Here is a 27,936-nt window from a genome sequence, read left to right on the forward strand (position 1 = left end):
TCATACATTTCATGTAATAAGACTTTGTCTCTAACTGGATGTGCAGCACAAATGAGTAAATCTTTTTTAAACCACGCTGAAAATCATCATGCTGGTGTTTCATAAATGAGGCCCATTTCATGTTGTTTGTGACCACTTGATGGAGCTATGTCTTTAGAAAAGGCCTATTTGGCAGTCTTCATACAGTACTGGGAGGAATAGTTTGGGGCAGAAAAACATACTGTATAAATTGTCAATTCTGTCCAGAATAAGCTGCAATGGTGCTTCAGTTTGAATGTCCACTGCAACATCTTGTCCTTTTAACAGTTAAAGGATTAGTTGATTTTAAAATGAAAATTAGTCCATGAATAAATTTGAAAACGGAAGGCGGTCTGGCGGGAGCTAGATATTTTACTTTATAATAATATAATATAATATATAAATATGGATATTTTTCTCACAAAAACCCATCAATTTACTTCAGACGGCCTTTATTACCGTTCTTTTATTCGCTTTGGTACTATTTTCACAAGTAAGGTGTAGATTTTCAAAACTCTTAGTACTAATATCACAACAGATCATCAAAAGTGCACTTTTTTCAAACATTTCCGCATATTTTCAACTGTGTTAGTACAATGCACAAAATCACAGTAGACTATCCTTTTCACTACACAAAATAACTGTTTCATCTATAAAAGTTTAATTCACAATTACCGCCTTTCATAAAGCTCTTACTTTCAAACTTTTGATTTGCATCTCCTCTTGTTCAGTTTAATACATTTGTCTATTATTTAATCCAACTGATCTTCATGGTTAACCAATGCATTGGTACAATAGACTTCTATAGCTATTGATTCTATAGACATAGTTTTTATAGAACTTGTTTGCAATTTCCGATATGGATTACCAAATGTAATGAATTCTTTTTTACATAAGTGATTTATCTTAGATGAAAACCACCATGTTCAAAGTTTTTGCACGAACGTGTGTGTGTGTGTGTGTGTGTGTGAGAGAGAGAGAGAGAGAGAGAGTATAGGGAGAGGAAACAACTGTGACACATCAGATTGACCACGTGATAGCATCATATCCTCATAGCTGTCATACTTTATCACAACTTTTGATAACACACTACGTAGATATATATAACATTATGATTCAGTTACAAAAGTTAGGTAATGTAAGTGTATTTTCTAATGTGGTATCTGTAGCCCGTGTTACTGTAATTCATTCAGAAACAAGGGTGATTTGAAACATGTATCTTGCATTGTTTGCCGTTGAATGAACTGCTTGTTAAAAGTACTGAACTGAAAGAAAAACTATGAAATCCCATTACAAAGTTTGGAAGAGCCAGGATATTTGTTATATCTCTGATTGTGTTCATCAGAAAGAAGAAAGTCATATACACCTAGGAAGACTTGAGGGTGATAGATCATGGGATAATTTTCATTTTAAAGTGAACTACTCCTTTAAGGGGTTTTCCGTGTCTGCATCTGTTAGGTGTCAGTCTTTTCAAAAGACTGGATGTATCCTAATTTGCATAATACACAGTATGCTAGGCTGTAATGGCAATAGTGCCCCACAAAATTGCATTTACATGTATTCATTTAGTAGATTTTTTATCTGAAGCAATTTACAAATTAGGAATAGCACAAACAATGTGTTGAATCATTTCAGTGGCTTTTGTGCACCCGTGCTGCTCCCATGTGTTTGTTCTCTTCTTCAAGTGTTTAAAAATCACAACAAATGCAAGACCGAGATCAATGTTTAAGAATATGAACCTAAAAGTAAAAAAAATAAAAATAATAATAATTATAATGTTATAATTATAAAATAAAAATAATGAATTGAATCAAATGACACCAGTTAGAAACCTTCCCCAACAGACATTTATGAAAAATACTGCATGCTTTCAGTTCAACTTGTCCGTTAAAATGGATATTTTCTGGAATTTCTATATACATACAGTATATTAATACCATATACCTATATATAGATATGTTAGGTTGTGCACTGCGCTGCTTATTGTTTTTCTACGTAAACAAACTTTGCAGACTTTTGACATCCACATCTTGTGCATGTGTGTTGCATTTTTAAAACACTTTTTCCCTTTCAAAAAAGTTCAAGATGCTGCATTCCTCTTCAGGAACGTGTTCGTGTGACGCTTTAAAGATGTTCTTAAATAGACATCTGCCATGTTTCATGTCTTTGTAAAGAGAAATCTATGTTTCTCATTTGTGTTTGTTTGTGCTCCTATACTTTTACGTGGGTCTCTTTACGTCCTTCCAGATGTCTATTAGCTGCTGTGGGGATCCCAGGATTGTTGTAATGACCCTGAAAAAATCCTCTCGTATATATTGTCCCAGATAAGCTCTAAACTGTGAAGGGTCTGGGGGGGATGAGGGTGCAATGTCCAAATGTTTCAGACAAGCGCCCACGTATGCGTCTTCTATGTTAAAGGGCTTTATGACCTTGGAAGCCTCAACAATTTTTTCTGGCAGGTCATTGGAGAAAACATATCCCATTCCCAGCAGGTAAGTGGGGTAGTTCGGTTCGGGGTACAGCTCCTCTGACACGTACCATTTTGAGTTTTTGTCTCTGATGACGGGACGGTTCCACATAACCATTCCGGTGATGTAGTTCTGTCTGGGTGTGTTGGGTGCCAATAGGAGAGTCATCAAGTTGTCCATGTTTAAGTACATGTCAGAATCGACCTTCATACTGAAATTCGCTTGAGGGCAGCGAGTGGCCAACCAGTCCATGATCACCATTGTCTTTATGGTCAGGTTGAAGTACGTGTCCACAAAGTTGCTCTGCAGTAAGTCTCTGTGTTGTCGGCTCTCTTCCTCCAGCTGCTGTTGAGTTTTTTCAGATTCAGATCCTCCAGTCAAACCCACCAAGAACAAAGTGATCACTGCTTTTCCCTGGACTGTGCTCTCATTCCCCCATGTGCTCCGGATGGCGTTACGAGCTTCTACCTGATTGGGCGCCACAGGGACCATCAAGACCAGGAACGGAATCTGCTTACATTTATCAGGTTCATCCAGAATGTATTGATAGTTGCTTGGATGAGCTACATGATAATAAACTGTTGTACCTCTTCGTTGGATTTGTTGATTGGGCAAAGGCACTAATATATGTTTTTGATTATGATTGGCCCAAATGCTGTCAATTACCTTATTATGAGTCTGATTCATGACTTTAGTCAACCAATTTTGAGGGTACATAACTGTGTCCAAAGAGAATTCCGTGGTGTAAGCAATTGAAAATAATAAGAATAAGAGTGTCAATGCAAGCAGCAGCAGAATAAATGGCTTTTTAATTTGATGTGTATATGAACGTGTTTCCTGAAGAAAACTGCAGAGAAAAAAAAGAGAAACAGGTCAAAATGAGTCTCACAGTGAAGCATCAGATTTTACTTTACTTTTACACGTCATATGATGCTATTAGTTAGATATTAGATATTAGTTAGTAATGATAGTGATTTAAATGGTTTGTTCACCTAAAAATGAAAATTCTAACATTAGTTACTCACGTCATATCGGTCCAAACATGTAAAGGAGGAAGCAAGTAAATGCCAGTAATTCATTACTTAGTAATGCATTACACCCAACACTGGTCGCAACAAATGTTAACCCTTTCATGCATAGACATCACTACAGTGGACAACTAAGTAAAAAGCCATTTTCTTGCGCATAAAGGGTTTTGGTGGCATAGTTGCACACACCACTACAGTGGATACTAGTGCATCATCCTATACTCTGCCATCAAGTGGCAAGCCGTTGTATGTTAGATTTTTCTTTTCTTTTCTCCATGCCAAGATGGTCAACAGCTATATTTCAGCTACAATTTATAGGCTATTATTGTGACTGTTACTTGCAGGCACGTGCAGAGGGGGGGGCTTTGGGTGCTCGAGCCCCTGCCCTTTTTCAAAATGAATCAAAAGTGCCCCTCTCAGACAAATATCAATGATAATATTGTGGTTAATAAAACTAAATAAATTTGATTATAACATGACAATGTATACAAAAGTAACGGACGGCTCAAAAGTCGGATAATTTCTGTTGAGGCGTTGCCGTAACGCGTTGCTATGGGTTGCGGGCGTTTTGATTGACAGCTGATTTTCCACTGTTCGGAAACGGATCTCGAGCCAAATATGGTCCTTTCAGAGAGTGTGTGGCCTCACGGGAAAAAACTAAACCAATATTTTTTTTCATCCATAATCAGAGCTAATGTGTTGATTTAATTACAAATCTATATATTATATATTTTAAAGTATTACACAATTCACCAATGCTCGTTTGTCATATATACACCAACAAATCGTGATCTGGCAAAGCAAGTTCAAATTCCATTGGACGATGTGAAGCGGTAATTTTCTGTTCTTATTCATAAATCGGTTGAAAATGACATGGATAGACGAACTAACGTTTGTGGAACGATTTCCTGCGGTTTGTCTCATTTTATAAATTGCATCGCTGACAAAATGGATTTTAACTGACAACAAACAAATCACTGCACAAAACCACAGCAGCAAAAGTCGCATTAATGGTAAGTGTTAAATTCACTTGTATTTATGTATATTGATACACCGTTTACTATTTCATGAAACTATCAAAGTTAACAAAACCCAAGTGCCACCGGCACCTACAGGCCTATTATGTGAAGTGTAGGCTGGCGAAATGGTTACGTGAAAGGACTTTATTATATTAACGTTACCATTTTTGAATATTATGCAGTATTATGAAAGAAGTCTCTTATGTTCATCAAGCCTGCATTTATTTGATAAAAAAACAGCAATATTGTGAAATATAATTAAAATAATGGTTTTCTATTTTAAAATAATTTAAAATATAATTTATTCCTGTGATCACAGCTGGATTTTCAGCATCATTACTCCACTCTTCAGTGTCACATGATCATTCAGAAATCATTTTAATATGAGGATTTAATGTCAATGATGGAAACTGTGATACTCTTTTCAAGATTGTTGGATTAATAAAAAGTTAAAAAGAACATAATGTAATAATATTTCACAATATTAGGCTACTGTTTTTTCTGTAGTTTTGATTAAATAAATGTAGGCTTGATGAGCATAAGGATATATATATATATATATATATATATATATATATATATATATATATATATATATATATATATATATATATATATATATATTAGTGCTGTCAAACGATTAAAATATTTAATCGCGATTAATCGCATTAATGCCATAGTTAACTCACAATTAATCACAATTAATCGCACATTTTTTTTTATTCTAAATGTCCCTTGATTTCTTTTTGTCCCATTATTTTTTCTTATTTTAATGCTCTTATCAACATAGAAAAGTGGATCGGCTTGCTTTGTTCAAATGTTTGTTTTATTGAAAACAACATTGGCATACTGTAGTGTTCGATTTCACACCAACATTCTCACTTGAAGCAGTCATTCACACTAGGAGCAAATAATCGCTCACACAATGTAACACTGTCCATCAATAAAAGGGTGAAAAAAAATACTTTGTTGCACAAACAGCCCCTTCAACAGCCCTTTCTAAGGGATCAAAACAGGGTGATACAAAATAAAATTACAAAGTGCACATGCAAGGTAAACTAGGACTCCGCCTATAGTGCAGTTAAACCAGGGGTCGCCAACTAGCGGACTCCGGTCCAAATCCGGACCGCGAAGCCTTTTGACGTAGGCTAATGAAACAGTTAACGTTGCAATGCTCACTGTTACGTTCAGACCCAGACGCGCGGTCAAGCATGCAGGTGCGTTCACACCGGACGCGAATGACGCGACATGCACGCCGCTTAATTCGCGCCGCAGAATGTCTATTTGCGTCTTTGCATTGACTTAAATCACTCGCGCAAAACGCTTCATTCTCGTCCGGTGTGAATGCACCACCAGAGCAGAAAGCAGCGCTCAAGACGAGCACTTTTAGTTGAAGACCCCTGAGTTAAACCATGGCATAATACGTTTCTCATTTCGGCGTCTCACGCTTGCCATCCACGTCTACTCTTTTAATGGCGAACAAGTGTGGGCAGCCGCAGCGTGCCTGATGTTTTGTTTCCGGTCTAGCTACATCCGGAGTGGTGTTGTAGTTTTTCTAACGTTACTAGTTGCTGCAACAGCATGTGAAAAAACTACAAAGTTTGTTAGACCAAAAAGAACGTTAATCTCGCGATAAAAAAATTGACGCCGTTAAAATAGGTTTGCGTTAACGTCGTTAATAACGCGTTTAACTGACAGCACTAATATATATATATATATATATATATATATATTGGCCAGCGACAGCCTATGACATCATCATAGTGCGACCAGGAACTATATAAGGGGCGCCTAGAAAACATGTCATCCACTTTCGACTGAAAGGACTGTTCAGCAGGCAGCCCGGAGGAATGGCAGAAGATGCAGGCTGAATCCGAAATTGCCTCCTAAACCCTCATTCACTATTCCCTACGTTAGTCCACTAATACTGTTCACTTGAAGGAGTGAATGAAAATGAGTGAGTGATTTCGGACAACCGCTGAGCATACATCAGTTGTACACTTGTTATTGCGGTGCAATGTGGGATTGAATGAGTGCACTCAATAACGTCCACTATGGTTTCGGACACCACTACAAATAGCTGTCCCTTCAAATAATGCCCTTTTTGAGAGTATAGGGGTGATTTCGTATTCAGCCGCAGTTTCTCTTTCCCTGTTCTTAGGGAACAGAGGTCACATACATAACCTGAGACGTTTTCAGACAGTCGAAAAACTACCAATCAGAGGTTTTCAAATCTCACAGTGCGTCGATGGGGAACGATATACCCACGCTGCCATGCTGAGGGGAATGTATGCCATGAATGGCTTTGACAAACATCAGAAATGGCAGTTTCAACTGAAATGCCAGAACCACTCCCCCTCAGGTCACAAAAGGCTGTCAGTGACAGTATTCCCTACGGCCACTGTCCAAGCTATAAGCCTCAAAGAGGCCTCCGAATTACACCAAAGGCCGCTCAAAGGTTTGGAACAGACAACTTTACATGGAAGGGGTTCCTCTAAGGGAATATGGCCAGGGGGCCAAAAGGAGCCCTGGCCAGTCACTTCTCAGGGGAACGTAGTCAACCCCGAATGCCACCAGGGAGGCTGACCTGGTCTGCTCTTGCGACCTAGTCTGGCCTACCATCTGTCTGTTTCTTAGAACAGAGCCTCTAAAACATTTGCCTCTAGTAGAGTGGCAGAGTAGAGACTGGCAGTAACCAACTTACACCAGACCGTAGAGATGGGCATCCTGGAGAGCAGGATTCAGCATTGCTTTTTTCCAAACTTTTCAATCCAGGGGAATTTCTCTGCTCGATCCTGGATCTACACAACACTTGTTTTCCGCGATGGAGGTTGGCCACTCTAATAGGGACCCTTTTGAGGGGAGTATCTCCAGCCTAAGGGCTGATCTGAAAGAGAGGGCCTCACCAGTGAATTTACAAAAAGCGAAGCCAACACACTCACTAAGGGGGTCCAACAAAGGCACTACCCCTTATATATCTTTATAGCCAACACACAATGAGAACTTCAGTGCCCTATTGTTAAAATTATTATAGTGCATTCACACCGGACGCGATTCACGTGAGTAATTTACATGTTAAGTCAATGCAGAGACGCGAAATGGCATTCTGAGGCGCGATTCGCATGAATGAGGTGGCGCGAATTGAGCGGTTTGAACGCGGGAATCGCGCAAATCGCTCAAGTTGAAAAATCTGAACTTTGGCGGATATTCGCGCCACGTTAACCAATCAGGAGCTTGCTCTAGTAGTGACAACAATGAGGAGAAAATATGTATATTAATATCTGGTTCAGACAATATTATCACTGTGATAACATTAAATGACATGAAACACAACCCAGTCTCTTTTTGTTAAATGCAAGTTTATGTTTGATCAATAATACAAAAGTATAAGTAAAAGGTATAATAAGCTATACATGAAATAAAGCAAACAATTCAGTCAAACATTCAAAGTCAGTGCTAGTAGGTTACAACTGTAACGTAAAGTTATAGCCTAAAAATAAAAAAGTTTTGAAACTTCACTTTGCCCTCAGCCTAAACGATTTGCCAGGGAACAAATTATAGATCCATGAGACCAAAGATCGGCCGTTACATCTAAACAAGACGAATTATAGCTTGAGACACCACAGAGACATCAGAGCCAGCGGCAGACGGCAGAAGGACTGGCCGAGGAAAGGCTACTCTCGCCGGGGTAAACAAGTGCGGAGCGCCGCTGATCCACTGGAGCTCACAACTCCGAAAACGCCAGATAAAATGTTCAAATAGGCACTCTTTTTTATAAATAAACCACAGATTTGAGCTTTAAACAGCTACATTATCGCCTGATAAAGTGAATATATATATACAGGGGTTAAAGTGGGATAAAAAACCTCAGATAAATTAATAAATAAATAGATCCAGCAGTCGCAGTGCAAGAGCAGCTGGACCGTCTCACACACAGCTCTAACAAACTCTATTGGCACTTTCGCCGCTCTATTGAAGTGATAGAAACTGTGGCAAAACTATAGCTGAACCAGACCTCTAGCTCCGACCATGTGAACGGAAGTGTTGAGGTAAACTACACGACTGTAATCATGGCTGTAGTCAGCTATAAGGTCGCCACGGTCTAGACCTCTGTATTTTTCAGAGGTGTATATAAAAAATGTTGTAAAATAATTATATTATGCATAAGATAATGAATGTGTGTGTACATATTGTGAATTAATTTATTAAACTTATAGCGTCAGTAGCCTTCAGTGAATTAACTTGTCTAAGAAAATGCTTAATAAAATATAGGCTAAATATCAGTTGACCCTATGTTTACTTTCTTCACTGACAAAGACGAAAATGAAAAACTATCAGCCAGAGCTCAGCTTTAGGAGGGGAAGAGACAGGGCAAAAGAAAGAAAGAGTGATGGAAATGAGGAGAGAGTGATAGAAATGAGACTGATGAAAGGAGGAGAGAGCAGGTATTACAGATAATCTACTGCCCAATAACATGGTTTTAAAAACGTTTAACCCTTGTGCACTGTTCGATTTCTGGTTACACTCCTAATTAGATTCAATACAATTCCCCAAAAATCACATTATGAAAAAACACATACAATCAGGTACAAACAATTCACTTTTAATATCAATACTTTTCACACATTACAAAGAATAAATATCTGAATTTACGATTTATAAAAATACTTTTAACCACTATTTTTAAGATTGGCCCTTAGGACACTTACCTTTATACATTTAGAACAATAATATCTTAGTCTAAACCTAAAGTAATCTTGAACAACTATATAGCATTTTAAAGCTTTCAGACTCTAATTTTCATAGTTGGTGACTGATTTTCAAAAGAGATGAGAGCAGTAGATAAATAGCGATAGATTCGTCATTTGTGATGCAGTGCCAAACTATAACGCGCACTCTGACTCTTTCCATATCGTTTTTTATATGCATTTTAGAGATTGAATTCAAATATTAATATTACTGCCCAAACTACTTTTGAATAGGATGTCTACTTCATAGATATTTTGAAAAGTATGAAAATATAACGTTCAGATCACTCAAACCATATATGGAAATCGAAGAGTCTACATGTCATCTAGTGGAAAACGTTGGTACTGCGCACAATTTTTTTTTTTTTGAGATATCAACCTAAAATGTGGTACAGAATTTGTTCAGATATTTAGCTTTGATTTTCTTGAGGTTTTAGAATTGAACATGTTTTGTAAAATGTATATTTTATATAAAATATATATAAAAATATATATATATAAAAAAAAACATATAAAAAAAACAAATATATATATTATATATTTTACATGTTCATAAACTTCTATAACTTGTTTTAAACTTTACTTTTACAACTTATACAGTGATAGCCGATTTCAAAACACTGCTTCATGAAGTTGTTAATCTCAGCAAGACACTGGCACTTCAGGACTAGAGTTGAAGAGCTCTGAGATACAACAAAATGTTTTGTATTTTGTGTCTGTACAGTTGCTTTTGAATAGCTGTCCTATATGGGTCAAATTGACCCACAAAAAGCAAGAGTGTATAACATTTTGATATGCACATTTCACAACGCATCAGCATGTTGAAACTTTGCATGCATGTTAATGACCCTAAATGAGAAAAGGTCACACAATTTCAAGAAAAACAATGTAGGTTAGATAGTATTTCAGATAGATTGAAAAAAGAAATTATAGCTAATTTATACCATTTGTGGCATACAAAAAATATTTCTGTATTGAAATTTTGTATTTTTTTATTTTTTTTTAGCTTCATAGGTTAGTAAAATACTAAAATAACAAAATATAATCAAGAAATGTTATTATTTTGGGTCTCTACAATTGCCTTAGAACATTAAAATATCCAGGTCAAATTGACCCGTGAACATCACGAACGTAACAGTAAATGTGTGTGTGTATGTCAAAACACATCAGCGTGTTGAAACTTTGCATGCATGTTCATGACCCTAAATGAGAAAAAGAAAAATTTAAAGAAAAAAAACATAGGTTAACTGATATTTCTGACAACTTAAAAATCAAAACGGGTCAAATTGACCCGCAACATAACACAAGGGTTAAAAGCACATATGTAGATAAGAGAAATAAAAAATGTAATGGGGGACCAAGCCCCCCGAACCCCTCTAATTTTGGGACCTCTGTGGTTTTAAAACTCCTTAAGACAGTTATATTGCTGTTTCTGGAAACCTGTTTAATATGACCTCATATCTAGAGTTAATGTGTTGCAGTCTGGAATATTTATATATAGGCTTAGCCTACTTAATATTAAAATTGAATATTCAGACAGTATATACTCATTGTATCTCTGTGCTTTGACGATTTTGTTTTTAAAAAAATACAAATTTCTGTGGTAGAAAATGCCGTGGCGCTAAGATCGGCCACTATGGGGGCCCTTGGGTTTGTTATAGCGCCCCACGTGTACCAGTCAATATGGAAGCTATTTTGACTGGATGTGAGACTAGCCACAATATTTGGACCATTATACATTGTTGTTTTGTTGTTTCTTATGTTTTATGATACAGCAAAACGTTTGACTCTGCGATAGGTCTATCTAGGTTGTGAATTATTTCTGTTGTAGTTGTGTCTTCAACCATTTTGGTGTGTTACATTTTAAACAATTTTGGACTTCCCCTTTTTATTTTTGAATTTACATTGTGGAAGAACATGGTTGTGTCCCATATTGTGGTGCTCATCAATTTTAACATAGTATCGTCATCATATCAGTGTAGATGTAGATGGACCAAAATAAAACCATTAAAATATCTAGGAAATAAGTATTGTGATACTTATTTAGTATACTTATATAAAGTATTGCTGTACCATGATACTCAACATGTTGCCCCACGGTGAGAATTTTTTATACACACACATCTGAGCTCCTTCTTCTAATCAGTTCAGATATATTCAACATTTAGCTCGGCAGTCAAATTATTTAATCTGATTTTGACCAGTTGAGAGACCCACTGTCCTTTAGTGTAGAGTTTAACTCCAACTTTATTCAAACGCCTGAAGCAGAAAATCAAGCTCTTTAGGATTGCTTGCAGGTGTGCCGAAGCAGGTTGGAAATAAACTTTACAGGGCAGTGGGTCACCAGGAGCAGGGTTGATGAATTGTTCTCTAGTTTATAACAACGTGTTGTGCAAATAACATCATAAATATCTAATAATAAAATAAATGATTAAAGCATGGGTGAGCTTACCTGTGCCAAATGTTTTTAATAGCCATTCCTGTGAGACGCTGCTACTTCAAGTATTGCTTCCTGAATATGATCTCTCCGTCCTAATCACTGGTTAACTGGGGCGGGGTTAGGACGTTTTTTTTCTTGGTTTTTTTTTTTTGCACATATGACACACAAGTGAACAAACCCACAGCTGAAACTTCCCCATCTTCAACTATAATACTCATTTTGTATGGTAGAGAGATTTTTTTGGTTTTTCAAAAACTCATTACAGAAATATTTAAAAATATAAAAACGTTTGAAAGAAAATGCAACAAGTAGAACACAATGCCCCTTTATGACACCTTATATTTTCAAACACACATTTTGTAGCTTTGTAAAAAGTAAAAAATCTATTAGAAATCTCAGTTTATTCATAGAGAGAGAGAGAGATTCACTTCATTAATACACTTGTTTCAACAATTCCAATGTTACATTATATCATGCGTACCAAAAACAAACGAATAAATTCTATCAAATGTGTAAAAACAAACAATTGAGCACAATGCTCCATTACCACACCATTTCATCTCAAATGTTAACAGATCCTTGGTAGACTTATAAAAACTAAAATCATTCAACACTTCTGATTTTACCACATTTAAAAACATTTTTACCACATCTTCACCCAACAATCTTTCAACCTTATTTTTCCTGCTCATGTAAATGACCAGTTTTGCCTGTCCTAAAAACAAAATTCAAAAGCTGATAAGTAAATATTTTAATTCAGACAAAGAGAGACATGGTTAGAAGCTACACACATCCAGAACCTATGGGAACATCCTCTCTAAGGCATTGTTCTCATTATAGGGTTAAGGTTGTTGCCGTGAGTAACATAATAGTTATAGTACACACTTGCCAGGAACCATATTGTCAGAATTAATTTGATTCCTACAGGAATGACAAAAAATGAGAGCAAATATATAGGATGGAATAACATTTCCTCGCAAAATGTGCTTCAACAGTGACGCCCCCACATTTCCAGGGAACCTGGTGTATTTCTAATTGGCTTGTTGTTTACACTGATGATCGGGAACGAATAATGAACTTATTCATAGACAGTTTCAGTGTATTGTAGTTTTGTTTATTGTCCACATAGGTGTGACTGTATTTTTATAAAGGGCAGAACAGTAAAAGTTATGTTGTGAAACCAGTATTTCTGGGTTTTTTGTCATTATTTTGTATCACTTCTGTTTTTTTTATTGCAGTTGTGTCTGTGCTGATTAATGCTTTTAGTTTTATTCAATATTAATGTATTGGGGAGAGCGAGCACAAACCAACACTTTTCGACCCTCTCTCATTCAATTTAAAGCTACACTATGTAACTTTTCCGTCCACTAGAGGTCGCCTGTTCAAAACAAACGCGTAGTTTGATGACGCCACGTTTGAGCGCAGAATCTTGGGACATGTGGTCTTCACCTCACAGCCGGTGGAAAAGAGTCAGGATAGGACTCGGGCAGAAATCATGTTGATGTGATTATTAACATTACTGTAATGAAGCAGAGCAGGACCGAGTGTTGTGGAGCTGAGCAAGGCCGCAGGAGCGATTGAAGAGCGGGACTGTTATTATGGCATAGTCGCCGGCGGGACTTTTATTATGACACGGTTGCCGGCGCCACTTCCTCTTTTCCAGTCATGAGTATGATGTAACGCAACTCTGTTTATCGTATTAGATATATCTGAGTGTGTTGAAAAAGAAGTTATGACATTCGATCGGCGGCTGCTATGACACTTGTTCACACTGCAGTGAGAGTAAAGTGTTTCACTGAATAAAACCGGAAACCGAGGGTGACAGGCGACTCCCTCACACGCATAGCTCACACGTCCCGGTTCCTTGGTTAAAATAGCAATTTCTCACGATTTACAAATAGTTGGAAACATTTGGGATATTCTAAGTACTCAACTGAACAAAATATATAACACTGGCCTAGTGGTTTCTGGATATTTTACTGCAAAAATCCTACATAGTTCACCTTTAAGTCTTGTAATCAGTTATACCCCCGGTTTCACAAACAAGCCTTAAGTTAAGGCATTTCAATAAAATTTATTTTCAATAAAAAGTGGAAATAACATATCTAACGTGTGTTTAATAATAAAGTGTTTATCGGTTAGGGGTGTGTGAACAGACATTCTGAATTAGAGACAGTAAAAGTGAGTGGGTCCAATGTCATTGGTCTTAAAGGGGTGATGAATTGAGAAATCAACTTTCCTTTGAGCCTTTGATACATAAAAGTTCATCGTGATATAAGAATATCCTAAGCTGAAAACTTCCTTGTTAGTCAAAGAAAAGCTTTTATTGACACCAGGCCCAGAAAACGAGAGATCTCAGAATATGTCGACCATTGACATAATAGAATGCAGAAGCGCCACCTCAAGCCCGCCCACCGACTCGTGGAGCTAAACTGGTCACGCTACCGAGCAATAAACATGCGGTTCCAGCTCACGTGCGTAAGACATTGCGCGTTTGTTCGCTTAATTTCACTGCAGAATCGATTGTAAACAAGATACAGGTCGAGACTGGATTTGCAGACATATTGAGATTAAAACACAATGTCGTGCATTCTGACAGGAATGGTCCAACACTTATGTGAGTAAAATATGTTTTTTATATGTGTAAGTATTGCGTTGTTACAGATCGCTTGATATCTACTGATTACATACATTAGCATGCTGTCACAGGCTCTTTTATTTGAGGTGTTATTGGTTCATTCATGATCAGACTCGGACTTGTAACGTTATGGGCCAGGGCTCGCAAAGCCCAACGTCCCGGGGCTATGTGTTTTTCAGACGGGTTACCAAAATGTATCATCAGCCTGACGACGGGCTATCTTAAAAAGTAAAATAACATTCCTTTCTTGCGTGGGTATGCGTGTGTGTGTGTGTGCGGTTCGTGGTTATATTCACTGATCGGGCCGGCCAAGTAAAAAAAAAAAAATCATTCCAATCAATCGCGGGTGGATGAGAGATGAATCATTGTGTTTGTTTGATAAAGATATTTTGCGAGCCCTGTGAGCATTGCAGACGCTTTCAAAACAATCCCCACATGTACTGAGGGGAGCTGAAGCTCATTAAATATGCAAATCTTATCCAATCCTAGCCGTGGGCGTTTACTTCCAAGTCTTCAGTGCGGCACGCCCATCAAAACCAAGGCAGAAAATAGCCTATTACTTATTCATTATCATGTGTTTGAATGTACAAACCACGTGAACGTCATAAGTTGACCTCAGACAACAGTATACATTCTTTTCTTTTTTTAACAGTTCATGACTCCTTTAAAAAGTGGGTGGGGCTTGTCCCACATACTATGGTTCCGACGCCCATGGGTTTGAAACAACATGAGGATGAGTAAACGATGACAGACCTTTTATTTTTGGGTGAGATATTGCTTTAAAACATGCTTTATATTTTTTTATAACAGGCTGGTTTTATAGCTAACCACACACTTAAAGGGATAGTTCACCCAAAAATGAAAATTCTGTCATCATTTACTCACCTTCAAGTTGTTCCAAACCTGTATGAGTTTCTTTGTTCTGCTGACTGCAGAACACAAAAGAAGACATATTAAAGAATGATTGTAACAAAGCAGACTAGTATGACTAGTATTTTTTCCCTACTATGGTAGTCAGTGGTTGCTCTTTCTGCTTGGTTACAAACATTCTTCAAAATATCTTATTTTGTGTTCAGCAGAACAAAGAAACTCATCAGATCAGCTCTGGAAATGTATCCAAATATGGTTTGTGAGACATTAAAACACCATGAGCATCACGCGTACTTGAGTATGTAGTAGACGAAATGGCGCTGCTCATTCACACAGAGACAGAACAAGCAGATCATATATTTATATAGTGTTTTGCGCTTTAATATTCACAGATCATGTCGCAATTTGATTTATTGTACTTTTGAGTTATTCATTCATCCATCAGTTTGCGTGTTTTTCGTGATATCTGCGTTATAGGTCTTTTTTTATCTACTGTAAATTCATTTTTCATGACTTTATTTTGGGATTCCCTCTGCATCACATCCTTCGTCCTTAACCCTTGTACGGTCTTCGTTTGGGGTCTCCACAGACCCCAGGCAACAAAATGTAATTTTGTAACGAAACAATAGTTTTTTTTAGAACAAATGTAATTTTACTGTTTATTAATGTTTTTACTCTATATCTGTGCAGTTTTTGGAGTATTTAAAATAATCTTTTAATTTATTTAAATAAATTAAATATATTTTTAATCGATTTTCACACAAAATCTTTTTTTTATGTAAAATTCACTTTAAAAAAAGACCCACATTTCTAACTTTCATTCGTAGGGATAACATGGATATTTTGACATGGTTTAGTGTGAGATTTTTGCCCATCTTTTGGAAAATACAGTAAAAAAATGTAAAAATTAAAATACTTTTACCAGTAAATGGCTGCAGAGCTCCACTATTTGCTATGTGCTATTTGACTGACTGAAAGACATCTTTTCAAAAGTATTTTTCAGTTGGATTCATATCTAAATGTTATGAAATCACAATTATAACAATTAAAATTAATTAATTTAGTCAAAGTATTTCCATATAGCCAGCCCAGGGGTTCACAACAGACTGCAGCAGGCGCAATGATATTACGCATCGCCTAAAAATAGTCCCCAGCACACTCCCTGTGCAAGCAGGTTGTCATGATTCTGCGTAATATCATTGCGCCTGCTGCACCCAAGGTACGGCAGCAAAGTTCCTTGATTATTATGTCAGAATGAGAGTATAGTTTCTAGCCATATCGGCCTAGAAAATTGCAACTTTTCATTTTCCGTCGGTCTTATAGTACATGATGTAACTGCAGAAGAGTCAAGTTTTAAATAGAAACTCTTCAGTCATTTTTTTGAGTGAGATGCTAATGGTCTAATCAGATTCAATGATCTATGCTAAGCTATGCTAAAATTGCTACCGCCAGACCGGGAGATCGGCTGAATGGATTCGAAAACGGTAAAACTTAACTGTTTATGAGTTGGAAAATGAGCCTATTTTCGAAAAAGTGGAGTGTTCCTTTAAGTAAACAACATCATACTTATAGTTTACTAGCCTATTTATTATATATTATTTTTGTATACTATGTTCCTATTTAGATACAATTTTTTATCCTTGAAATACCTTTAACTGCACTTTTTACTAATTCTAAAGACATTTTAATCTAATTTCATGCATCCTTTTTTATCAAAACTTGAATGTGCGTAAGTTTTATACAAAAAAGCAACATTTTCACAAAAAAGCTTAGAAGATTGCATTTTTGTCAAAGACTTCGACCAGATCAGATTCAGAATGATAATCAAAACACAGATGGAGTAGATCGAGTCCATCAACACAACACAACACAACGGTAGCTTCCTCCTCATGGGTTCAACATTTCATTCAGTTACATTAGGCAGTTTTGATTTACATGCTGTTTAATGTTTGATGATTGCTTAGTTACACTAAGTGGACTCATTCATTAATTCTTCTGTCACAGGGTGTTTTGGGTGTTGGTTCATGTTTTTAGTCATGTTCTTAGTTTGCCATGTTCACTGTCTTGTTTCTTAGTTTACTTTGTTCTCTGGTATGCACTTCCTGGTCTTGTCATGTGACTCCCATGCCCTCATGTAACCTTCATGTTCTGTTTTTCGTTCATTTGTCCCTTGTCTTGTCACTAGTCTCTGGGTATTTATGCTGCCTTCACGTGCTCTCGGAATTATCGTAAATACGTGTTTCCTATGTAAACATTGCACATGAACGCCCTCACATTTTGAAACTTGAATGCAATGCGCTCGTAATCATGACTTCAGAAGTCGGAATCATCAAATTTCCGATAGCACGTGAAGGCAGCTTTAAGCCCTCATGTTTGCCATATATCTTTGTCTGATATTGATGTTGTAACCACTGTTGGTGAGTTTTGGTAAGCCATGCTATGTTAGCCACGTCTTCGTTTCTAGTTTCTGCCAAGCCATGCCAAGTTTATGCCAAGTCTTTGTTTTATGTTTCGGATTTTGATTAAACTGCACTTGTGTTCTTCAACTTGCCTCTCAGTGGAAGTATGTTACATCTTCCTATACGACCACCAGTGGACTAGCCTACACAAAAATTCAGATAGCCTACTCAGAATTAGGAACAAATCTGCTTTCTTTATAAATCAATAATTTCAAACAATGTAAGTTTATAAGATGTATGTAAAACTATGTGAAAAAAATTATATTTAATAGGGTGCTCAATCAAAAGAGTAAACACAACTAGCCTACAACTGTATACTTAGAATGTCAAGGTCCAAACAGAGAACCCAGGAGCGATGGCAGTTCAAACTAATTTTTACTGAAGAAGGTAACAAAGGCAGTCAACTGTGCGAGGGGACGCTGAATTGGAGATAACAGAAAGTCTAGTTGGTGCAAGGTCTGGGCTCCGTGACAGGCAGGCTGGCAGCGATAGGCACTCAACCGCAGGCAGGTACCACGAGCAGCGAGACGGCTGAGCAGAGAACAGGTATGACGAGCAGAACCAGACAGGACGGGACACGACTAAACTCAGAATAATTGTGGGGAAATGGCATAAGGTAGATCAAACAAAGGCCAAGGGTATACGTTAGCAAATAATCAGACAAAGAAGCAGAGCGAATAGCAGGGTGGAATAGCGGACAGAATCATGGTGGAGAGGGAACAGGCGCGGGACAATCAGCTCGGACGCTGATTGAGATGGCAAACAGCTGAGTACCAGTAGGCAGAGAGAGAGAGAGAGAGAAAGATAGACAGATCAAACCCAACTCATGACAGTACCCCTCCCTCAACGAGCACCTCGTGGCGCTCCCGAGGAAGAGGACAATGGAGAAAGGCCCAATGAAACGAGGTGCTAGCTTGCGAGAGGTGGACTGAAGAGGCAAGTTAAGAGTGCAACGCCAAACTCTCTGACTGCGAACGTATCTGGGGGCTTTAATGCGTCAGCCATTGGTGGCGTGTCGCGTGCGGTTTAAGGACTTCACAGATATTACTCTCGCACACATTGCGTTTGCACATTTAAAGGATTAGTTCACCCAAAAATGAAAATTCTGTCATTAATTACTTACCCTCATGTCATTCGACACCCGTAAGACTTCGGAACACAGATGAAGATATTTTTGTTGAAATCCGATGGCTCGGAAAGGCCTCCATTGGCAGCAATGTATTTTGCACTCACATAAGAGGTACTAAAGATGTTGTTACAAAGTCCATCTCACTACAGTAATTTTATGAAGCGATGAGAATAGTTTTTGTGCGCTGTTGTGGCAATAATTTATTAATTGACGTCACTAATAAGAGACAAACCTCAATCCAATTGTCTTTATAAAGATTTATTTTTCTTGCAAGAAAGAGCCACGGTCAGTGCAGCCATCCGAGGCTGCCTTGAGTGTGAACTTGGGACACAAAGAAGCCACAAGCTTCTTATACCCTCAATGTCTAAACACCCCTTTTCAACTGTCTTAGAAACGCAATGGCTTTTGTCTCATAACTAATTTAAATTATCCGACCCCATTGGTTCGGGAAAGCTCTAAATTTAGGTGTCCTGCCGCTACCAACCCCCCCTGCGTGCACTCGACGCAGAAGTATAAATTGGCCTTTAAGCTTACAGAGGTGTCAGCATGGCCGAAACAGATTCCTGTGTGAACTCAAATATACATTTTCTTCTGTTATTAAATTTTCCCCCAACAATTCCCCCTTCTATGATTCTTTGATAACCCACAAGAAATTTTTTAAATGTGTATATATAAATATAATTTAAAAAAATAGTAGTAATAATAAAACAATAACAATTAAAAAGTAATAATACAACAATAATAATAAAAAAGTAATAATAAAACAAGCAAATTTAAGTCACTCATCACACTTACACTCTTCATCTCTGATTTTTTTGTCTCATTTCCTCATTCACCATTGTCATAGCATGTTCAGTGCTATTGGCTAAAGCTAAGACACTCCATGCTAACCCATTCATTTTGTTTATCGTTACTGCTGTTCCCACCCCCAGAAAAATTGACCAGCCCACATTTGCCCCAGGTGTTGTCCATGGATCTGACAAGACATAACCACTGTAACGGTCTGGTAACGTCCCTATTTCAGAACCAAAATCTCTTTTCTGTCTGCTCTCCCTGTTCATTACCCGGAAAATACACAGATGTCCCCACATTCGTTAAAGCTGGGTAACAGCAACCTGTCCAGTCTTTCTGTGGCATGAAATGATATGCTCTGTCACCACAAACCCAAATTGCCGCAGGTGAAGTGTCACTTGGTTTGCTAAACAGACAGGTAAAGTCTGTTGTGATACCGCCTATCACCGCTGTGCAGTTCCCTGTTGTCGAATTATTGACAATAATTCTACAAGTCAGACCACCCTGCTTTCATGTTCAGCTTCAGTCTCCGTGAGCACACGCACACATCTCCTTGAACATGCATCACTCTCAATGGTGGAATCAACATGTCTGTGTGGTTTTGTCATAGACAGGAAAAGAAAGAAATGGACAGAGCGACCCCATAGACTTCAACGGAGATAATTGAAGTCAGATAGAAGCACTCACTTCCTGATGGCTGAGCGTACTGCGCAGCCTCGGACTGAGCTTGACGACATAGATGTGACGTGAGCAACCTGTCTGACAGTGGCAAGTCTTCTAGTAGTTTTGCAAAGTGAAATCTGAATCACCGAATCTTGCAGAAACAGAGAGGGTGAGCAGGAGCAACTTTTGATGAATGAAGCAGGATCTGCAACATCTCTATCTGCGTTTATGCCTCCACGTCCCCCCGATTGCCTCATAGACAGTAAAAGATTGCCTACGAGCTTCTCCTCGGGTCTATATGGTAATTTGCTCAACAGCGCGACACAGTCGCGTGGTTATGGCACAATCGTTAGCCTATACTTTACAAAAACAGCTTCAACGGGGCGATAGTGTAAGATACAAGGTAATGGAGCATTTTATACATTGTCGTGTTTGTTTAGAAATAAACAATGGACGAATGGAGTCTTTAAACGCCTCAGATATAAAGATATTCACTGTCAAAGTGAGGCCAAAATGAATGGGAGTCAATGGGATGCTAACAGCAGGTGATGGCTTGGTTAGCAATGGCCGCACCTATGGAAGGTACGGTTTCCGGGGGCTGGATTACCCCCTTGGTTATTGTGCAGTATTGTTTGTCCCATGATTTTAGAGTTCCGACGGGGAAACAGTGGCGTGAATCTTCGGTTTCGCTAATGTGGGGACTAGGGGTGTGCATTGGCACTGCCCTCACAATTCGATTCGATTACGATTCACCAGGTAACGATTCGATTCAATTCGATTCTACGATGCATTGCGATGCATCAAAATTCTACTGCACACAACAAGGCAAATTTTTTATCAGTCATGAGGCAATAAAAACAGTCAGATATTGAACAGATTGTATTGGCTGCAATGTGTGTATTATCACTCTCCTGCATCTTTGACATAAATGTCATTAAATAAAATAAAATTGAATTGTACAGGGTATTGGATATGGCATTTTCAAACCTGAAAAAGAAAACATAAATCACTGCTTTCAGTGCTTTGAATGAGAAATGTTTCTCTTCTCTCTGCTTTAGAACCATTTGAAATTATATAGAGCAATAATAACCAACTAAGCCAACTTTTTCCAGCAGTGAACATAAGTGTTTTTTTTTACACACAGTAAAAAGCTCTAAGACAGGGCACTTCATGAAAGTTCAAAATAGTCACACTATTGTAACAACAACCACCACCCAGGCACCCAGCAATAAAAATATTCAGTGCAACACACACAGTAACGTTGACACTAGCGACTCGTCAATTCTTGGCTGGGATGTGTCGACTTTTTGTGCTGTTGTTGTTGTTGTTGAAGCCAACTCAGGATGCCAACGATAAACATGGTTCGTGAAGTTAGTTGTATTGCCAACGTGCTTGATTTTAGTGTGGCAGGCGCGTTAGCAGGACGTAAGCAGTGCGTATTTTTTTCGGCGCCCATGTTAACAGATTAGAGCATTCACATCGCACGCAGAGGCAGCGCGGCAGCACATCGCATCGCATCGCATCGCATCGCATCGCAGGAGCAGAAGCAGCAGTGCCGCGATCGTTTCGGGGCCGAGTCTATTTTTGCCGCGCTGCTCACGCTGATTTAAAGCCACAGTGGATTGTTTTTGATCAAAACTGACCAGATTAACATGGAAAATAACAAATATCACCATGAAATCATGTGGTGAAGTGCCCCGTGTGTTTCACAATCACCATATGACATCCAGAGCTGTTAAAAAAAATTTAAACACAACACTGCCAGAAGTTTTTGCCCAAACTTCAAAAGCCTGTTTAAATGATTAAAACTAGAAGCATATATTCACTTTAATGTTAACTTACATTTATCATGTGAACTACTTATATACAACAAGTTATATGCATGTGTGTTTGGGACAGAGGGGAACACGGTCGCATTTGCAGCATATGCTGCCAATCATAAATCAAAGCACGAGACAGACGGGGCTCGGAGGAGAAGACCGGAAAATGTGACATAATGTACAATATTTGTCTGTATTTGCAATATACGAGCTGCGCGAGACAAACGCTGCCAGTGTGAATCCACAATGGGGGCGCGGGCTCCCGCTCTCCATACCCACCGCTCCTGCCCTGCTAACACGTGCGGTGTGAAGCCGGCGTCAGAATCCGAAATGTGCCCAGATGTCCGCTTTCCAAGCTTTGGATGCGTTTTTAATTACCCGTCTATCGCGGTCATCTCCCTCCGCCTCAGCCATCTTGATTGTTGTTGTTATGACCCTGGAAGTAATTGAAACTTCGCAACTTTATTGTCCAACTCAAGGCCAGAAAATAAACGGTGACATAATCGATTATGGCACTTTGCCGCATCGATGCTGAATCGTGCATGCCCCGCATTGCGATGCATCGCTGAATCGATTATTGTTGACACCACTAGTGGGGACTGTACCATTTAATAATTGAGCGTGGGTGTTTCAGGGACAACGTGGCCGAGTTGCTTCTGTTAGTATACTTGTTCGATGCATGTTAAATGAGATCGGTGATAACATAAGAGAAGATGTATTTATTTTCAATGCTATGTCAACATGTTTCTCCTAGACTCTATATTTATGGGAAAATGTGTAAAGTGTTGTATGTGAGTTTGCCCCTCCCCATGGGGTAATGGTGCTGGCCGCCAGTATAAATGTGTGTGTTTATTTAATGGATTTAGTCTGTGTTGGTTGCTGCAGTGGAGAGTGTGGCTTGAGGGCTGCAGGTATTTTCTATTTTTGGATTTTCTTTTTTTTTGTATTCTTTGAGGAACAATTTTTTTTTTTAAAAGATTGTATTTTGCATTATTTGTTTGGATTCTAATTTGGATGTTTATTGAATACTTATTTTTCTAGTTTATTTCTTATTTTCTGGTAATGTTATATTTTTGGGGGTTGGGTTATTCCTACTTTTCATGTTTAAATACATATTAATTTATACTTTAAACCTCTTGTAGTCACTCTGCCTCTGTTTAATTTGGCCACACCATTCTTTTTTTTTGGTTGCCCATCTTGGGTAACCATTAGACTCTTATAAACTTAATTCATTTGAGTACCATTCCCCCTTTTGCTGCAGGATCGCCCATGCAGCCTTTATAATCATCGAAAATATTGTTGGGGTAAACAAGGCTTGCCATCACTACTCGTCTAGATGCCATTTTGCATATTCGCACATCGTTCCCAGCCACAACGTCTCCACAGGTGCTTATCTGCTGCTGTGGCGAAGGCCTGCATGCTCTGTAAGGAGGTCAAACCATTTGTGTTATTTTTAGGTAATAAAAAACAATCTGGTTCCTTTGACTGCTGTTCTGCTCTCACGGTTTTCTGTTGAAACGCAGCCGCATCTGCTCTCACGGTTTCCTGTTGAAACGCAGCCACATCTGCTCTCACAGTTTCCTGTTGAAATAAACTCTTTGTTGTTAGTTGCACTGCGCATTTACATATAGCTACAAACTAATAAAGTCTTAGCTAGAAAGTTTCCCATAAACATACTGAAAATATCCAATAAAATGAAAGACAAATCCGTATTTCATCTCTGTAAGCCGGGCTAAGTCAGTAATCACTGTCACTGCTCTCCCATCATGTTAGGGGTGTGTGATACCTCCAAAATCCAAACATGCCAACTTTCTGCTATCAACCGTTTGACGACACACACATCCCTAGGCCAGACCCACAGTCACTCCTCAGAGACTAAATACTTTAGAAAACATATATGAAAAACAAAAACAAAAAAAAACAATCAGTGATTCTCTTGATTAATCAAAATCATAACAGACATTTTTGCCATTCACTCAAACTCAAACTAAACAATAAAAAATAAGTATAATAATCCATTTTAGCACTTTAAATCTCAACATAAAACATCCTTCAGTTTGCATTTGTGCTTTGCCCACAGTTCAGATGACACCTCTGCCCATGCAGGGTGTATTTTCAAATCACAAATGTCTGCCATGCACTGATTCTCTTTTGTGCGTCTGTCAATGTGGTTACTATCCTTTCTATTTCAATTGCATGTTAACATTCAGATCTAAATGCCCACAGTTTCTCACTGTGCATCACATTCTTATCAACCTTCCTTCAGTCAGTCGTTTCAACACAATTCTTCACAAACTACCCTATTTTTGTTATCCTTACTATTTCCAACTAAATGCCCACAGTTCTCACTGTGCGTCACATTCTTATCAACCTCCCCCAGTCAGTTGTTTCAACAATTCTTCACAAACCACCCTACTTACTACTTCCAACAGACCCATTTTCACTCATCATAGTCCACATCATATTTAACCATTAACGAATATAAATCTAAATTTGTTAAAGTTAAATACACTTCATCAAAATGACTTCAAAATGAAGTTATCAATTCGTATTACATTCAATCAGCTCGTTCACTCATCTTTATCTCGTGACATCATACTCAATACCCAATTCTTTATCAAAATCTTTTCAGTTCCTGTTATCAGTAAACCATTCAAAATTCATTAATTAGGATTTCCTTTAAAGTACCCTTTTCTCCATGCCCTGCCCATTAAAACTCCTCTTACATCATGTCATTTGGCAGTGATTCTTATCATCAACTTTGCCACATCAATTTCTTTAACGCTGGTTAAAACCAATCTGTATTTTAAAAAGCAATATTTTAGCCATTTTAGCCTAATATGACTTTGGATGTTCATAATCCCTGTCAGAAATCCTATTTATCCTTTTGGTTTCCTGTATGAAACAAAATATCATGTCTATTTAATAGATGAAAAATAAAGTATAAAATAACCTTTTGGTTCGCCCTCCGGCCTTTCATAAATATGAGGGAGTCTCTAGATCATTTGGATAGTGACTTCAGTTAAATTGTCACTTTGTCTCTGCTGTCAAGTCTATAAAATTTGCATTTACCTCAGACTCTGAATTTAGACATGGGTGTCAAACCCATGATTGACGGCAATCTTTAAAGGACAACTCCGGTGAAAAATGAACCTAGGGGTAATTAACACATGGCTATCGAGTAGATTGTTCTCTGGGATGTGTTTTCATGAAAATCGAATGTAAAGAGTTTTATCTCTAAAAACAGATTAGCTTATAACGCTAGTCTATGGGGCATAGAATAAGTAAAATGAAATCGCCAGTTAATACCACTAACAAGGTTCAAAATAGCCTCACACTAACACGGAAGCATAATAAGGGTCCCTACATGCAAACCGAAGCATTGAGAACTTTGTAAGTGTACAAACAGTTTAATAAGAAGATACTTTATAAAGACAGTACATTACGCGTATACAGACAGGAGCCATCTTGGAAAACAGTCTCGACAAGTCGAGCCACGAACGCTGTGCTAAGTGATGAACTGTGACTTGGAATCTCATATGGTCTGTTGTTTCCGGAAGAAAGCACTGAACGCAACAGAGAAAATAAATAAATAAAACATATTTTTTTTTAAAACTGAACGCAACAGAGACTAGTGCTTCTAAAGAGCACTAAAGACACTAAAGGCTTCTAAACACACTAAAGAGATGGCGGATTATTCAACCGTGGCTCGACTTGTCGAGACTGTTTTCCAAGATGGCTCCTGTCTGTATACGCGCAATGTACTGTCTTTATAAAGTGCCGCACACAACTCAGTCCCCGGACCGCACACAACTCAGTCCCCCTATTCGCCCACGTGATTTCAGTTTCGACGATTTCAAACGATGTGCGACAAAGCTGAAAGTCAGCCCGACCCAAAAACAGTCGCACGAATCCGAATTCGGCTGACAATCGGATGAAAATCGCACAGTGTATGCCCATTTTTACATCAAATTAAATAGAGTAAAGATTATGCATATTTGGCGTGCTGTCCACCATGCTTGGAATTCTGGCCCGAACCCAGAGTATCCCCCCCGTGATAGAGATAGTCTAGAACTAGACTGCATTGTATTATGGATTGTGTTGATGTCTAATAAGAGTTTATTAAATCAAGGTGAGGAGATGGGGTGGTGGAGGGATGCTAAAAAACTGCCAACGAAAGGAGGTAAATCGGCTGTATATATACACCTTTTATGGTTGATTAAATTGATTAACTTAATGTGCTCCACTCGTGTTTAACCCTTTCGCACGTACGTTCTAAATATTCACACTGGCAGCCTGGCGTGAGTTTTTTTAATGCAACCGTTATTAGATAGAGTCCATTCCACACAAAATAAGAGTCCATTCGGTTACACAATGTGTTTCTCCATTTGTCCGTCTAACTTTTTCTCCTTTTTCTCCCACAGGAGCTCAGTTTTCTCTGGCTAATTTTCTCCTACTACAGCAGTGCTGTTCCCTCGGCTCCCACATGAGCTTCGTTTCTCCGGCTAATTTTCTCCTACTACAGCAGTGCTGTTCCCTCGGCTCCCACATGAGCTTCGTTTCTCCGGCTAATTTTCTCCTACTACAGCAGTGCTGTTCCCTCAGCTCCCACAGGAGCTTCGTTTCTCCGGCTAATTTTCTCCTACTACAGCAGTGCTGTTCCCTCGGCTCCCACAGGAGCTTCGTTTCTCCGGCTAATTTTCTCCTACTACAGCAGTGCTGTTCCCTCGGCTCCCACAGGAGCTTCGTTTCTCCGGCTAATTTTCTCCTACTACAGCAGTGCTGTTCCCTCGGCTCCCACAGGAGCTTCGTTTCTCCGTCTAATTTTCTCCTACTACAGCAGTGCTGTTCCCTCGGCTCCCACAGGAGCTTCGTTTCTCTGGCTAATTTTCTCCTACTACAGCAGTGCTGTTCCCTCGGCTCCCACAGGAGCTTCGTTTCTCTGGCTAATTTCTCCTACTACAGCAGTGCTGTTCCCTCGGCTCCCACATGAGCTTTGTTTCTCTAGCTAATTTTCTCCTACTACAGCAGTGCTGTTCCCTCGGCTCCCACAGGAGCTTCGTTTTTCTGGCTAATTTCTCCTACTACAGCAGTGCTGTTCCCTCTGCTCCCACATGAGCTTCGTTTCTCTGGCTAATTTTCTCCACTGCCAAAGCAGTGCTGTTCCCTTGGCTCCCACAGGAGCTTCGTTTAATCGGGCTAATTTCTCCTACTACAGCAGTGCTGTTCCCTCTGCTCCCACAGGAGCTCAGTTTCTCCGGCTAATTTTCTCCACTGCATCAGCAGTGCCATTTTCTCTGCTCCCTCAGGTTCTTCGGCTAATTTTCTCCACTGCTACAGCAGTGCTGACCCCTCTGCTCTCACAAGAGCTCAGTTTCTCTGGCTAATTTTATCCACTGCCAAAGCAGTGATGTTCTTTCCCAGAAACCTCAATCCTACATGACGGCCTGGAGATGTTTAAAGCATTTTACTTCTCTTATAAACATACCGTTCCCTGATTTTTCTCTCCTTTCAATCACCTCTTTTATTTTCTACCTTAATACATCAAAGGTTACTTGAGCTGCATCCAGTTTTTTCCACAATTGATGTACGGCAATTCCTCCCCCGAGATAAACAATTCACCAACCTCTCTGTGATCAAAGGGATTCAAAGATCCCAGCCCACCCGTCCCGACACTAGACAACCTATAACGCTGGTATCCTCAAAGGTATTGACACCCTCCGCACAGACTACCAGCCCCTCAATACCGCCCGAACACTCAACGCCATGTCCTCCTAGCTTTTCTGGTTTCCTTAGATGCTTGGATTTCATCTACATTTTCAACCTTTCATCCCCAATCTAATC

General features: G+C 38.7%; 1 protein-coding gene across 1 annotated transcript; it reads right to left on the minus strand.

The window, feature by feature from the left end:
• Positions 1 to 1,834: 1,834 nt before the first annotated feature.
• LOC307120551 (beta-1,3-galactosyltransferase 1) lies at positions 1,835 to 11,815 on the minus strand. Its single transcript, XM_079807651.1, has 2 exons — positions 11,734 to 11,815; positions 1,835 to 3,333 (listed from the first exon to the last, which is right to left on the minus strand). The coding sequence occupies exons 1-2, from the start codon at positions 11,757 to 11,759 to the stop codon at positions 2,238 to 2,240; spliced, it is 1,122 nt and encodes a 373-aa protein (XP_079663777.1). The 5' UTR covers positions 11,760 to 11,815; the 3' UTR covers positions 1,835 to 2,237.
• Between the last annotated feature and the right edge of the window lie 16,121 nt (positions 11,816 to 27,936).

The sequence above is a fragment of the Gobio gobio genome (assembly GCF_949357685.1).
Source record: "Gobio gobio genome assembly, chromosome: 24".
Taxonomy (NCBI): Eukaryota; Metazoa; Chordata; class Actinopteri; order Cypriniformes; family Gobionidae; genus Gobio; species Gobio gobio.

Coding starts and splice junctions, on each gene's coding strand:
- LOC307120551 (XM_079807651.1), bottom strand. CDS start 11,759: ATGGCTATTAAAAACATTTGGCACAG. Junction 3,334..11,733: donor ATTAAAAACATTTGGCACAG/GTAAGCTCACCC, acceptor TTTTCTCTGCAG/TTTTCTTCAGGAAACACGTT.